This window comes from Gymnoscopelus braueri, assembly GCF_963280865.1.
Source record: "Gymnoscopelus braueri genome assembly, chromosome: 10".
NCBI lineage: Eukaryota > Metazoa > Chordata > Actinopteri > Myctophiformes > Myctophidae > Gymnoscopelus > Gymnoscopelus braueri.
This window is the reverse complement of record NC_137611.1, coordinates 25713398-25729285: the sequence shown is the minus strand read 5'-3', so window position 1 is coordinate 25729285 and position 15888 is coordinate 25713398. Positions and strand designations below refer to the sequence as shown.

Sequence of the window (15888 nt, the reverse complement as noted above, 5' to 3'; positions counted from 1 at the left end):
ACAATTCAATAAGGTCTGTTAAAGGACAACTTTGTTTTTTTTACAACAAGGGTTATTTTATTAGTTTGTAATGATAATAATTAAAAGATGAAACTTTGTACGCACATCCCCACTAGGCCAAGGAGGAAGAAATGCCACCCTACATTTTTCAAATCAGCCTCATGGTGGCGCTGTAACAGGCAGATTTACGTTTTGGCCTAGATACAGTTCAAGAGTTATAGGTGTATTTCGTTCACCATTAACTTATTCATCATATACACATAGCCTTATCAGTGAGCCTTTGAGACACACAATCTCTCTCTCTCTCTCTCTCTCTCTCTCTCTCTCTCTCTCTCTCTCTCTCTCTCTCTCTCTCTCTCTCTCTCTCTCTGTAGGCCTATATATATATACTGTATATAAATTATATGATTGCATTATTTATATGCATTACATTTAACTATATGTATTGCATTTTATGTATTACCCCAGTGTGTAATACCTACATAAAATGAAGCAATGTTAATGTCTGTCAAGCCATAGCCCATAGGTAACTTAGTACTAAAGCAGAACCCCTGACTTCATTAATTATTCACTATGCAAACCAAACACAGCACTGGAGAACTAAACATTTTGAAGCACTTTCTCCAAGTTCATCAAGTTCACATGCCATGAGATAAAAGTACTGGAACTTCAGCCAAACATGGAAGTCATAGGTCATATATGTCGAGGTCTTCAAAACATCTCGGGGCCTGGACTGCTTCAACGGACAGGATCTTAAGGTCCGGAGGGCACTTGGCATGGGATGAGGAGAGTGTGGAAATCTGACATGGGAGAAGAGCTCAAGGGCGGCTGTTTGTAGCTACAGTGGAGTCAGTACTGCTTTATGGGGTTGAGACATGATGGACCCTCACAGCACAAAGGCCCTGGATAGCGTGTACACAAGAATGCTACGAATGGCACTAGGTGTCATATGGTGTCTACAGGGACCTACCACGGGTCACAGACAAGGTCAGAGAGAGAAGGATGAGGCTGCGTCAGGCACCCGGAACTAATGGCAAGCAAACTGACACTGTGGGAGCACCATCCGAATCAGGTGGTGGGAGCCAACCCACAGCACAGCCAAGGAAAGGAAAGAGGCGCACCACCTACCTAGATGCACTGCGGTGCGACAGTGGAACTAACAACACTGCAGAGCTCAAGACCCTGATGCTAGACATGAGGGTGTGGAGGGCAGCGATTCAGGAATCCCCAGTTGGTGTTGGCTAGAAGACCACACTCTCACTTCGCATCACATCGGCAGTCATAAGAGGTAACAGGGTGCTGAGGTCAGGTCCCAAGATTGTATAGTTGTGAAGTTGTCAGGTTACTGTTGATAACTACTGTTGATAATCCCCCCTACACACACGTGCACACACACACACGCACACGCACACACAGTAACAAAACTGCTAGATTAGGAATCAGCCATGTCTCTCATGCTGTGATGCAAATTACGTGGTTTGCATTGTGTGTGTGTTGATTGCCCTTTGGTAGACATATACAATATCTGACTAATGTACTATCAGCATTATTACCCTTATATCAACATTTCTGCTTCAAACTGTAACAATGTTTTTTAAATTAGATCGAAGCACAGTTTTTACATTTGATGTGATTTCTGTTTTGTGTGTGTGTATGTGTATGTATTTTAATTTCACATGATAAAACAATGGATGAATATGGAAATAGCGCCAAAAAAATATATTGAATGGTTTGTTTTTGATTTCCTTTAGAATGAATTTTGCACAATCTGCAAGGCATAGGAAGATTGCTATTGGAAGATTTCTTCATGTGAATAAAGAACATTGTGGAGTACAGTATGGCACTATTCTATACAGTACATCACTTGATTTGTATTTATTCATTGTACCACTATGGAATTTATCAAGCTTTGCAAGAAGGCTTGTCTTCTTAATATTCCCCACCAGGTGGCGGTAAGACCTACTGAAATGAAAGCTTGTTCCTGGAACTGTTGAGGGTGAGGAGATTTGAACTGTGAGGCATCACTTGTTTGTTTTAACAAACACACAACCATTTGAAAAGTTTATTTCTACCATACACAAACTGTACAACACAGCGCATATCTGCTCATTATGAAATAGTAAAAGTAATAGGAAGTTTCAATTTACAAACTACCTCAACTGAAAAAGCATTACATTTTAATGTAAAAGAAAAGAAAATACATTACAATTTCATATCATACTAATATCGTTCCACAAAAACCCATTTCACATTACAAAACGTCAAATACTAACAGGGAAAAAAAATATTATTCACAAAACTTCCTGAGCAAACAATGTGTGGTATAGGAATTAAATATGATAAATTATAGATACATTATTATGTTGAAAGAATGTGATTCCATTTTAAAATATTTAAATTCTTTAAAACATACTGAGTATTTGGCTAAAAAACAGGGTAATTAGAAGCAACTTCATTTCATCTTCTGTAATTTGGCTCTTTTGCTGTTACATTTTGTCATTTACACATACAGTAGAAGGATATACAACTCAGTTTTAATTTGCCTGTTTGATAATTGATCAATACCTTTTTCCCCTCTTGTTATTAACCTTGTGTAAATTTGAGTCACATACATACAGCAACAAAAATGTAATTTCCCACATCTTTCTTTGATTCCTATTCTCTTTTTGTTTGTTGAAGTCGAGGGTAGTATGAGGAAATGACATACAAAATTAAAAGTGCAATTTATGCAAATAAACAAGTCATTAACCAACAAATATCACTTATCTTTGATTTGTATCTTTTCTTTTCTTTTTTTGCATTTAGAACATGAAACTTATAACTCGCTTGAAACTGAAATGTTGAAATACTAGTTGTAGTGATAATGGGCTGGGGATTCAAGTAGCTACTGTTCAAATCTGCAGGAGTTACAGAAATATTCATACTGTAAAACTTGAGGAAATGGGAAGGCCGAGAAACAGTATAAGGTAAACGGTAGTAAAATATAACTGAATTGTTTCAGTAGCCGTTATAAATCACTCCATGCTCTCTTTCCCCATGCTAACGAAACTTAAAATAAACACTAGACTTTTCTCTTTCAGTGGTAATGTTTAAAAACCTGACTTTAAGATTACAGCTACTGAGACATTGTAACTTGAACAGTCATTATAGGAATATTTTCTCCTTTCAAAATAATTGTACTGTATAATAAATTAGACACCATCCACGTAATACTGTCCTACCACAAAACAGAGCACTGTATATTGTATGAATTCATATACATTTAGGCACATACTATAGGCACACTCTTAAATGTGTGCACAGAAGGCAGTTTAATATCTATATATCTCAAGTAAAAGAAATACATCTTGACAAAGTGGATTTTGATTTTCTTTGTGCTGTCAGTTTGACTAATCTAGTAGTGACACATTAGATGCTAAATTAAATCGGACATTCGGGTCACTGAATAAAATAAATAATGTTGCATTTTGATAGGAGATCAGTGACACTTCCTGGTTGCATTCAGCCTTCAGAGTTATTGGATAAGAAAATGTACAGTACAAGTGCATTGCATTTTTTTTTTTATCCTAGCGTTCACTTTGTCTTGCCATACATTCAGTTTTCAATAAAGAATAGAAAGCAAAAGCACACTCAAAAATATTAATGCTTGGTAATTTTGGTGGACTTTTTTAAGGGTATTATACTTCTGGGCTGATAAGTTATTCAACACTAGATGGCGAAAGTAAGCCATGATTGAAACTGGAATGTGCTTCAATGTAATTTACAATGTGCAGAAAGTCAACAGATTTCTCAATATTAAGCATTTACAATTAGAAATAAATTAAAAAAGGAAATAAATACATTGATGAACAAATATAATAAATAGCAATAATATGACATGAACAGGTACAGATTCAAATCAAGCAAACCATACAAAATAATTAAGTGCAAGAGGGGTAAAAATCTCACCAGGAAACACATATCAAGTGAATTCAGAAACAGTAAGCATTACAAATCTGGCTGGTAATTTTCTCAGTGCAGTGTATTTACGAGGACATTTCGAACACATTTCCAAAAGCCTTGTCTTATATACTGTATGCAGCCTAGCCAGCACTCTTCAGTAAAATAGAGCTATCTAGTGCCATTATTCCAAGTCAAAGATACCTCTTGGTAGCTCTACAGCTTAAACATGGATGCCCTTAATAGCTTGTTTGATATTATCCAAGAGGGCCTTGCACTCCGGAGAGTATTCATGCTCCGAGTTGTTGTACATATCAGTTAATGTGTTCACATAGGCTTCAAAATTATGCTCACTGATGGGCCCCTGCAACAAAAACATGTTTGGCTATTAGTAAACATGCACAGCATAATGACAATGCATAGAATGTGTATTTCTAGGGATGCAACAATCACATAATTTGAGGTGGAGAATGTGGATGAGGCTTACTGTACCATTTGAGGCAGCTGAATATCTGTTAGACTGTTAATGAGAGCTTGGCTGAGGCGAGCAAGCTCCTTCAGAAGGCTGTCATTGTGCTGTTCGATCATCTTGTTTTCTTCCTCAATTGTCTTCAGGTTACATTCCATCGATGAGATCTGCTTTCGGAGAGGAAGGAACCTTGTAAACTTGAGGAAGCCAGAATCTCAATTTATGGCATTTCGAGCTGTCTTCTCAGTGTGGATATTTACCTGGGTTTGAAGCTGCACCATGTCAGCTTCTATCTTCAGGTTAGATTCATTGAGCTCGTTTATTTCGTGATCCAAGTGATGGACATCGTCTTTGTTTTCAACACCTGAGTGAAACGACAGACTTTTCGTCATACTACAAACTGTGAATCCTGCTTCTTTTCTAAGAATAAATTACTCTGGAGCCTCAAATGCTTTCATTAAGTGAAATTAATTCACATACAAGTGCTTTAACCACTTAAACCTTATTAGTTGACCGTGGTCCACCAGTAGCCTGGAAACCAGACGAATCTGACACAGCAAAAAAAAATTGCTGTGGTGATATTAGTCTGGCCATGCCAAGCTAGCTAGTCCCCCAGGGCTCTATACTCGGAGCAAGTTCACAGGTGAGGTCGTGACACGTTGTGAGCTTGTAGATCTACCCTTCTGAATCTTGCCCCTCACTAATCCATTATTAATAAAAAACTACACTACAAAAAAACACTGAAACTAATGAAAAATGTAAAACTATAATAACATGGCTAGAGCACACGTTGTTAAACCACTTCAAAACAGCTTACCACTACTGGCTTTCAGTTTGATGGTCATCATCTCTTCTCCAGACTGCTTTTTCTTGATACTCTGAGCATTCAGAGGGCAACCAGACAAGCTAAATCAAAAGAAAAAAGCAAACAAAAGTTAAGTGAGATAATATGATGTTTGATATGATGATTTGTTAAAAGTTCAACAGAAATATTGAAGGAGGTTAACGGTTGTGAGAATGCAATTCTGTTGCCAGCTGTATTGTATTGTATCGTTCAGACACAAAATGAAGGAGGGGTGGCCTCACCTTCTGTGTGTGACAAAAACATTATTGGCATGTCCAAGGCCATTGCATCCAGGCAAGGGACAGTGGGGCAGTTCTTGCTTATTGGACTTCCAGGGAAAGGCCAGTCCATTGATGGGGGACTCCTTCTGCATTTTGGCAGCAAGGGGACAACTCCCTGCCCTGCGGTGGGATGTGTATTTGCCTGATACATGGCCCTGGCCATCACATCCAATTACTGGACATCTATCAGAGACAGAATCAAGATGTCAGATTTGGTGTATTTTTTGTTGTGCTATTATTGCATAGTGTACACAGCATAAATTACCTGTAAAATCCAGGTCATTCATGAGCAAAATGTTGCGTAAACTCAAGATTTTGCAGCTGTTTTATGTTTTGCAATGATTATGACCACTAAATTGATAAGAGGGTTCATTAAGTAAAATCGAATACAAAAATATTAGGCTACTTGTATTTAAATTGTTTAACTTAAAACTACAAGGAATACAAGAGCGCATAACCAGTAAATCAATTAATTCTCTGAGTTCATAAAAACCTCTCCATAACTAGACCGGAAGATTCATTTAACCATTACGTTGATTAATCCTGCCAAAAGCTGATTAAAAATAAAGTCAACAAAACTAGAAATGGACGCAAGTAATCATTCTAACAACAACTTGCTAATCCACAAAAACTTTAGGAAGCACAAATACTGCTTTGTTGAATACATACATGTACATTGTGGGCTTATTGATGTTTGTGCTTGAAAACAGACGAACGATTCTTGCTGAATATCATTAAGAGTTTGGTAATTGCATTTCCACATCTGTTTTCTGTGGGTCAGTAATGGGGTGACATGAATTACAGATAATTGTCATGCGTCCCCTCATGTGAAAGAATGTAATTTTGAGGTTGCTCACCCTTCCCTTATTGATAAAGGTGAAAGGTTGTGCGAGATGATACAAATGGCACACATACAGTAGAGTGCCGCCGCGAAAAGCCTGTTTCAGCACTTTATTACTCGACAGAGAAACAGCACTTAGAGGACAAAACAGCATCAGTCCCATTACTTACATCTACCACAGGTAGGTAGCTCGATGCTAGGCACCAGGACAATAGAAGCATGCCATATGGCCCACTATTTACAATAATCTAGGGACACTATAGATGTACAGTAGGTTTGATGCACTGCCCCCTCCCCTTCTCTCCCTTTCTCTCTTTAATGTTTATGAGATCTATGCCAGTTTAATTCCTACGCTCAGGCCTTGCATTAGTAATTAAAAAGAAAAAAATTATAATCAGTGTCCAGATGTATAAGTAAACAAGGTTTCCTATATCTGACTTTGGATTTAAGCAGCAAATCAATTACATTATTATTTTTCTTTTTTTTTCTCCCAATAACCCTATTGCAGAGACAACGACTAGAATGATTAAGCTTCGACTGAGTGCAAAGGCACAGAAGCCTTTCAACATTTTCTTCATATGACAATGAATACTATAATTACAAAGAAAGCACTCAGTCAAAAGAGTGATAAGCCAGATATTCCATTCAGCCAATAGGACAAAACGCAAAAGCCTGAAACATGCCCTATAAACATGTTGTTAATCCTTAGAAAATAATTCACTAATGTTGGGAGAAGAGAAATATTATTTCCTTTGTTTAACTTAATGGCTTCCAGGTATAATACGCTTTGTTGAGAGCAATAAGATCGTTTCATGACCCCCCCCCCCCCCCCCCCCTGTTGTTTTATTTTTAAGCTAGTAACACTATATGGCGCGATAGTCTCTCTTACTTCATTTCTTGTTCTTCTTTTTCATCCTTGTTTGGTGTGAGCTTAAAACCTCCCTTTCTGGCACGTGGACATCCTGACAGACTAAACAATGATTGGAGACGTTGGGAAACAAAGGGAACAAAGGACCATTTAACAACTAGTCATGGCTTAAATCAACACTTTCGTTCTGTGAAACATATAGTGTGTTTATGTATGCATGTATTTCGGAAATACAAACTTTCCATAACACGATATCTGTCACTTGCCATTGCAGAGGTCCCCTATCATGCATATATCCTGCATTTGCATTGTGGCCCATTCTTTGTGTTCTAATAAAATAAGTATAGGATACAGTGCTAATGCAAAAGAGAATGCAACACAGGATAGATTGTAACGCTTAATGTATACTGTACTGTATATATGGACTAACACATTGGCTACATTTATTTGTATTACAGAATACAAAACTTCTGCCATGCTTCAGACAAATATAATTTGTGCTCAGTTCTAATTACTTATTGTTTTTTCTGCAATCTGGTCAGACAGGATACCTTCTGTGCGAAGCATAGTTCCCAGTAACATGCCCAGATCCGTCACAGCCAGGTGTTGGGCACCTGCAGGTTGAGAGGAGACACAGAGGCCAGGCGTATCTTATTATAGAAAAGACTGGGACAACAGCGTGCTGTTAATATGCATAGAAGTTATACAAACACTCAGCAAGTTCATGTTAATTAGACTAATATTCCATGTAATCTAAGCAAAGGACAGCGTGGACGGAAGCTGAAAGATAATGTAGCTCTCATAAGGTGAACGATCTATCACAAATCACAGAAGTTAGACTCAGGGCACGTACTTTAATTCCTGAGAGTTGGCTGCCATCAGTGATTTGAGTGTCTTGTCGGCCAGGGGACATCCAGAAACACTAGATAAAGAGATAGCAGTCATTTCAATGCACTGTTGGTCCAGCCCTGCTGATCTTGAGGACAGAGGGCGGTATACAACCACATGAAGCCTAACGTCCTTATTGTGGGCAAACATTCACAGAAAATTGCTGATCTACAAGCTCACAACAGGTCACAAAGTAACACATTGAGACTTGTATCTGCTATTTTGGAGGATGGGACCAAGTATAGACCCCATGGAGGAAATTATTTTGGGAACACAATTCTGCTCTATCTTCATAAAACATCAACAATTAAAAGAATGACAGAGGGTATAATTGCCGATCATATGAGCTCCTAACGCAGGTTTTAAACAGTAATAATGATCAACATTAAAACATCGACATTGTTATCCCAGTCCATATATCCTCTGGCTGGTGCTAATGAGTGTGTAATTAATTACACTACCTTCGATGCGATGCATAATTTCCTGTAACGTGGCCACTGCCATCACAGCCTGGGGTTGGACAGCTGCAGAGGAAAGAAGCGTTTAATACATAGCGAAGTATGCTCATCATGATTGTGCCACACCTTTTATTGTATTGTATCTTTTCAGAAAGACCTCGTTTTAACCACTTTCAACCTGATGTCCCTATTTTGGGGAAATTAAGCGAATTTAAAAAGAAATCCAAAACATCTATAATCTTTAAAGAAAATAGCAGATCTACAAGCTCACAAAGTGTCGCAATGTGATGCGTTGTGGGTTTGTAGATCTGCTTTTTTTCACATTTGTCCTAAGACAAAGTATACATAGGGCTTAAGTGGTTAATGGACACTGTGGTAAGAGTTAGTACAGCAGAGAAATTTAGTAGAAAATTATATTATATTGCGTAATATTCAATGTTGCAATATTTCTGAATGCAGTGGAAAAGGGGAGGCAGAGGTATGCTGTGCTGTGGAATCTAGACAGGCCTACCCTCTTGTGGGGTGAATCTCAAGAGTATACCCAGCAGAACATGCACTCTAGCTACAAGAGTCAAGAGCTGCAAGCTTGTGTAGTACAGTACGTACAGGTAAAAACTCACTTTTTAATTAGATACATTTCTTCTCCATATGAACCTGCAGACATATCAGTCAAAACGATATGTGATATATCATGGGGCAACAGGACAGAATGCGGACAGTGAGTTTCAGTGTGCTTTAACTCAGTAGTTCTGAAACTTTATTTGCTTCAGTACCCCGTTTCCCTGCTTTTTCCCTTTAACTGACCCCTTTAACTGACTACTAATAGAAACTAGAAAGCAATACATATTGCTTTCTATTCAATAATAGTTGTGCTAGTCAAGTGTTACTTTTACACAGCTCAGCAGGTTCACAAAGTTTGTCAATGTTTTATCAGTAGTCTAAACATAAAATAAATTCTTCCATTTTCCACTTTCTCTCCCATAACCTCCTGTAGTACCTCTGCGTACCGCTAGGGGTACATGCACCCCCATTTGAGAAACACTGCTTTCACTCACAGTAAACTGTCCTACTGAGCAAAGGTCTTGTCTGGAATTACACTTTTGTTATTAATACTGGCCATCTGTCCACTGACCTTTTTAAAGGGAACATCTCATTATTCACGGATGACTGAGTGAAGATGCCACAAGATTTCTACTCCTCCCCTTTAAAATAAAACCCAATATTTAACACTGCATCATACCTCATTAGTTCCTTCTTAGCGTCTCGTAATAGCAGCTTGGATTTGGGGGAGAGCATGCTGCCGTTATCGTGATAATGTTGGTCCTCCAGGGAAGCCTCATCAAGGTCCTCCTGCTGAAAAACAAATAAATATGTCTCCTTAAACTAGTGCACATTGTTATTTGAATCTTCAGACTTGATCATGATCCGCAATGACCTAAAAGTGAATAATCAATCGAAAGTCCCACTTAATGCTCTTAAAACACAAGCCCTGGGGTTAGAGTGCAAGGCAAAGCGATTATGCTTAAGGATACTTATACTGTAGTAAACCATACATCCATTTAAAGTCATAGTTAATCCCTACAGTATTTATGATGTACAGCCATGACATTTAGATTTCCTTTTATTTCCAAAGACAAGATTCTGTAGCCACCAGATGCTGTATATGATTTAGAAGCAGGTCAGACATGAGGCTTCTTGATATCAAGCATAAAAACGGATCCCACCTATAAAAAGAAAAGAATAAAAGAAACAGAGACCCGAAGCCCAGATTAAAATCCCCCTGGGGGCCCTTGGGAACATTCTAAAGGCCCCGGCTTGGTCCATGTCCCCGGTATAAATACTATATGTCACAGATTCTTAGATTTGCAAGATGTGAGAGAAGAAGATGATAATTTCTATTTGAGTGGTCTATTCTTGTTGTACTTGGCACTGGGGAGCTTATTTCAGTGAAATGTAGTAATACTGGTCTCTGACAACTTATTGAAATATTTAGAGTGTGTACTATCTGTGAAAAATCCTCCAGAATCCTTGTTAGATTCTTGTTCTTAGTGTTCTTGTCCATCTTACCTCTTCATTACTGAGTCACACAAAGGCTGTCATTGTCTTTAGCAGCTGTGACTGAAAACTAATATAAACTAGATGACAGCATAGCACCTCTTTCCATCCATCAAGCTCTTTTTGCATCAGTTACTTGCTGTTATGCTTAGCATGCTGTACATCTTATTATTTTATGAATAGTCTCAGGGTGTCCCTTATTCATAAGGAATATACTGTGATTTTACCTCTTGCAAAAGTTGTGCTTTACTGAAGTTGATGGGGATGGGGCTCTCCCAGCAGTCTCTCTCACACAGGGCCTGATAGAAGGCAGGGTTGATGAGCATACTCCCTGCCTTGGACATGGTGGACTCAGGAGAAGAGAGCCGGTCTTCTGAAGGCATCTGTGTGTGGGCTTTCACATTCTCCATCTTGCATTTTTTCATGCTCAAGTCCAAGGTCCCATTTTCATCCACCTCAATGGGTGTGTCCTAAACATTTAATCAACACAAAGGAATAAGGTCACTGGTGTGTACATTCAACCGCCTTGTCTATATTTATACGGTGGCCATTTTGCTCTAACTTCATACTCAGGGGTTGGGAAGCCCCCGAGTATGAAGTAAGAGAAAATGTCTGCCATGTGATTATGGTCAATTGGGTTCAGGTGCAGGATAAAGAAGTAATTATAAAAAATAAGGAATATCCACACACACTGAAAAATAAAGTTCTCAATATTTAATTCACTGTTTCACAGTGTTACGGTCACATAGACCTTCATCGGGTATCCATGCCTCATGAAGGTCTATGCATAAAGCATTCATTATATGATCCCAGGTAGAAAGGTAGAAGAAATCCATATGAATCAGAAAAACATACATACTATACTATAATGTAAATACTAAAACAGCAATACTCTTCATAAAAAACATGATGATGATGCTGATTATGAAAAGGTTATTTTGAAAGCCTACAATTTTGCATGACACATTTTAAAAATGTAATGCTCAGTGGAACATACATTATATTGAAATAAGTGATGATCTAACACAGAGCAAACTACCACACTAAGCCATGTTAATTCCATTCAACACAGACACACAAAAATAATAAACGCGGGTGGTATAGTTTTTCAGTGACAGCTGTGTCATCTGTTTTCTAGGACACACGACCAAGATGGCAGCTGGGGGCGGCTGGTTTTAGGTCATCACCATTATAACAAAAATTAAAAAAGCTTAATGTAGCATAAGTTTCTTGGCTGACAGATGTGTCACTCATTCTGTGCTGAAATGCGTATGACCGCTTATGGCTGAGATTTTCATGGCGTTAAAAGTTTTACCTCATTAAATACAGAAATCCTTTCTATAAATGAAACCAATTATTTGGCGCATATGTCTCATTAAACCCTATACACCATTATTTTAATAACAAAAGAGGGCTTTTAAAATTAATTAAGGGGGATGACTTTCATGGATATCGCATGTGGCTATCCACTTTAATTATCAGGCCATGTTATGACATGTGTATCTAATCAAAATAACATCAGTGTAAAATTAAGTGCTATGGAAGAGTGACCTTTTCATTTTGCGATTTGTTCATTACTAAATGTTAAAAGTTATAGCCAAAAGTGTTTGTTGTGATTTATTACTTATTACCTACACATTGTTGCATTTTATTTTTATTTATTGATCAAATGGCACCCCACCCCACCCCACCGCACGCACGCACGCACGTATGTATGTATGTATTTGCTTGCTTGCAATATTTATTTGTTTATTTATTTATTTATTTTCAACACTTGTAACTGCACATTGCACTCCATTGTATGGTCTTGTTCTGTGGACTTCAGAGCTTTAGTTGTATCATGAATCTCTCAGAGACAAGTCAGCTGCAAAGAGAGCAGATGATTAACTTGCTAACACTGTTTAATTCATTCAGTGGGCCGGTACCTGGTACCGGGCCACGTTCTCAGCTCAACAAGCTGGGAGACAAGGAATCTGTGCTGTGTAGGAGTGGAAACCCTGAATCATCTACAGCATATATATGTATATATAGGCCTATCGTCGCTGTCGGGGGGGAAACCTTGTATGTTCAAAACCGTTACCTTTCAGTAAAATGGAAAAAAAGAACATGTGTTCTGATTGAGCCGATGTGGTTATTATTTAGTCACAAGCTCTTGTTAATACTTGTCATTGGTTCAATGTTTATAAAACTCACAGACTTAATCACTTTTACTTTCATCATTTTTCAAAAATTGAGAAAGTAGCAGCTCTACATAAGGTCAAAACGTGTTCTGATGCGACGCATTGTGAGCTTGTAGCTGCTATTTCGGTCCTTTTGCACAACGTGGGAAAAAACAACCAACAGTTGAAATATGGAGATACAAGGTTTTCTGCTCGACAGCAACGACATATATATATATATACACACACACACACACACACACACGCACACGCACACGCACACGCGCACACACACACACACACACACACACACACACACACACACACACACACACACACCACACACACGCACGCACACACACACACACACACGCGCACACATACATACATACTGTACATACATATGTATGCAAATGCAAATCAATTTTAAAAGGCCATATTATATAAATTGAGGGGGGGCGGGGGTTGGGGGTTATACCAGTGTGTACTTTAAAAGAAATTGGATTTGAGTGAGTAAAAGATTTGAGATGACGATCCTTTAGCTGTTTGATTTAATCCATCCAAATGCTTCCATAGACTCTTGGGTGCAGGCACACTGCCGATGCTGGATCATATAACTACGCAAAATATCCATCCACCATCTGCAGCATGCACGATGCAGTTTCACACTACTACTACTCAGGGTTTATGTACATGTACAACCATGAGGAAACAAATACAGCACATGTTTAACCACTTAACCACTTAACCACAAAAACGTTCTAAATTATCTTCGACAAATTGCTGATCTACATGCATCGCAAAACGACATGTTGTGAGCTTGCAGATCTGGTATTTTCGAAAAAAATAATTGAAATTGTTTTCATTTTTCATTTCACCTATAATGACATTCCCAAACTGTAAATCCAGGGTTAAAGTGGTTAACAAAAAGATGGTTGTAATAAAGACAGAAGTATATCGTTTTTTATTTTTTTTATGCGATTACGCACATTTTCTTTTGTATTATGATAAAGCTGTATGGGGGTGCGAACCTCCTTGTTTCTCTGCCACCAGAGAGACTAGCTCCTCTTGCCAAATTCTCTCTTTTGATGTTGCTCCTTTTTTATACACAAATCAGAGGTCCTTTAAAATGACCACATTAAATGCTTTTCCAAGTGGTCTGATTTGATTACCTTTGTTGAGGTTGCCAGGGGTCGGGCAGTGACGGCTTCCATGTTACCTCGGTAGCGTGTGGAGAGGTTAAGGATGACGGCAGTCGCCGCTGGGCCCTGGAGACTGTCTCCATTTTTTAAATGACTGGGTGGGCTGTGGTGACCAGGGGTGGGCAGCCGGCCGACAGGAGCACTAAGGAATCCCGGGTATTGATGAGGAGCTACAAGACAAATAGTCACAATTGTTTTGTTACTGCTTTGCCCCAACCAATTAAAAAAAAAATGAAATAATTATTGCTCAATGCAAAAATGATTTAAGAAATACGTTTTATTAGCAATTTTAACCAATAAATTGTCATTACTAATAAATTGCTAAAAGAAATTGTAGACCAACTAAAATTGGAACTTGTATTACTATTGTGACTGAGCATGGTCGGACATAGATAGTAGTGTATTGCCCCTTTCTTGTGACAGGAGGTGACCATCTCAAACACATTTAGACTGGGAGCCCCTATTCGTAACTATACTTTTCAACCCGGGAACCCCTTTTGGGGTTGTTATTGTTATGTATAGTATATAGCAACATTTAAAAAAAAGATTTTTGAATAAATATTTGAAGTTTTTCAGAAAACTTAAGTCAGGATTTAGAAGACGTTTTTAGAATCGGCCTCAGGTCTAAATGGGTTATATATCATTGCCTACAGTATATATCGTGCAATGCATAACACGCTATGGTACATCAGGCTTATTCTTGTGAGTCAAATATAATGTGTGAAACTCACATTCAGGGAAGTGTGAAGAGATTTCTTGCTCCTGGTTGGATGCCATCAGAGGCTGTTTGCCGAAGACCTGTGCATCAAAGCTAGCATAATCAAAGCGCATCTTGCTGAATTTGTCCATGTCCTTGGCGAGGTTGGTTTGCAAGGCCGCTACTGGATGGGAGAACCTATAGTTCAACTGGCTCACGTCAAACTTATTCATCAAGCTGATGGGTCTAGGGGGGAAACACAATGAAAGCGAAGATGACGATGCTTTATCCTGTGAAATAATAGCATGTAGTGAATTGAGGAGTTATTATTATGAGAGACTAGAAAAGTAATGGCTATAGAAAAGCAGATCATTTAATAGCTGTTGTTATTATTTATTCACAGATGCCAATGTCTTTGTCCTTGTTGGAGTCTGGTATCTGATCTGTGTTGTCGACTCACAGCAATGTTGCCAAACTAATTAATATCGTAGGAGTGGGCTTCCTGCCCATGGCATATCCAATATGAACAAAGAGTTCTGGTCTTTTATCATCTTTAATAAAAAAGGAACTCACAAGACCCACAACCATTACTTAAGTGAGACACTATCAACTCTTTGAAGTTAAGAGATTTAAAAAAAAAAAACATTTTTGTGTTTGGATTCAGAAATAAAGCATTTTATAGTTTCTTTGACAGTAACTGCATTTGCAACAAAAATAACAGAAATCCCTCTACTTAATTGTACATTAATAACCTCAGCACTCTCCTGTAAAGTGTGTGACCATTGCTATTATTGGCAGCTACGTATACGTATGTGTGTATAAAGGAAAAGCTCTACTCTTACCTGGCGTCATACCTGGGCGATCGATCGGGTGTTAGTCTGGATTTCGGGCTCTCACTCTGAGGTTTGGAGACTTTCACTGCTGCGGCAATGGGGCAACCTGAGAGACTAGATGGGAGAAAATCAAACACATTAAGCCCTATAATGTCACTCATCTATGAACAACAAGTAGTTGTCTAATAGTGCGCTCCCCTGGATGTAGCCTACCTCCGGTGGGTGCTACGGTTGCTGTTGACATGGCCCCTTCCTGTGCACCCAGGTGTAGGGCACTTGAGGACGTTCTCATGCATGGCCAGGACTGGGGAGACATGGAGGGAGGTAGCAGATAGGACAATGGTGGACACAAAA

At 38.6% G+C, this 15888-nt stretch overlaps 1 protein-coding gene across 1 annotated transcript in view; it reads right to left on the bottom strand.

Moving 5' to 3' along the window:
- Window positions 1–4027: 4027 nt before the first annotated feature.
- Window positions 4028–15888, bottom strand: part of st18 (ST18 C2H2C-type zinc finger transcription factor) — a gene marked incomplete at its 5' end in the record, with an annotated part of 45963 nt that continues 34102 nt past the window's right edge. Inside the window, 15 exons of the mRNA XM_080440086.1 lie at window positions 4028–4303; window positions 4432–4578; window positions 4669–4772; window positions 5226–5314; window positions 5495–5716; window positions 7264–7344; window positions 7794–7856; window positions 8096–8164; window positions 8592–8654; window positions 9829–9941; window positions 10871–11113; window positions 13975–14174; window positions 14736–14947; window positions 15556–15648; window positions 15748–15838. Of these exons, the coding sequence (XP_080296212.1) occupies window positions 4163–4303; window positions 4432–4578; window positions 4669–4772; window positions 5226–5314; window positions 5495–5716; window positions 7264–7344; window positions 7794–7856; window positions 8096–8164; window positions 8592–8654; window positions 9829–9941; window positions 10871–11113; window positions 13975–14174; window positions 14736–14947; window positions 15556–15648; window positions 15748–15838 (1931 nt within the window). The 3' untranslated portion in view covers window positions 4028–4162. The remainder of the gene's footprint in view (window positions 4304–4431; window positions 4579–4668; window positions 4773–5225; window positions 5315–5494; window positions 5717–7263; window positions 7345–7793; window positions 7857–8095; window positions 8165–8591; window positions 8655–9828; window positions 9942–10870; window positions 11114–13974; window positions 14175–14735; window positions 14948–15555; window positions 15649–15747; window positions 15839–15888) is intronic.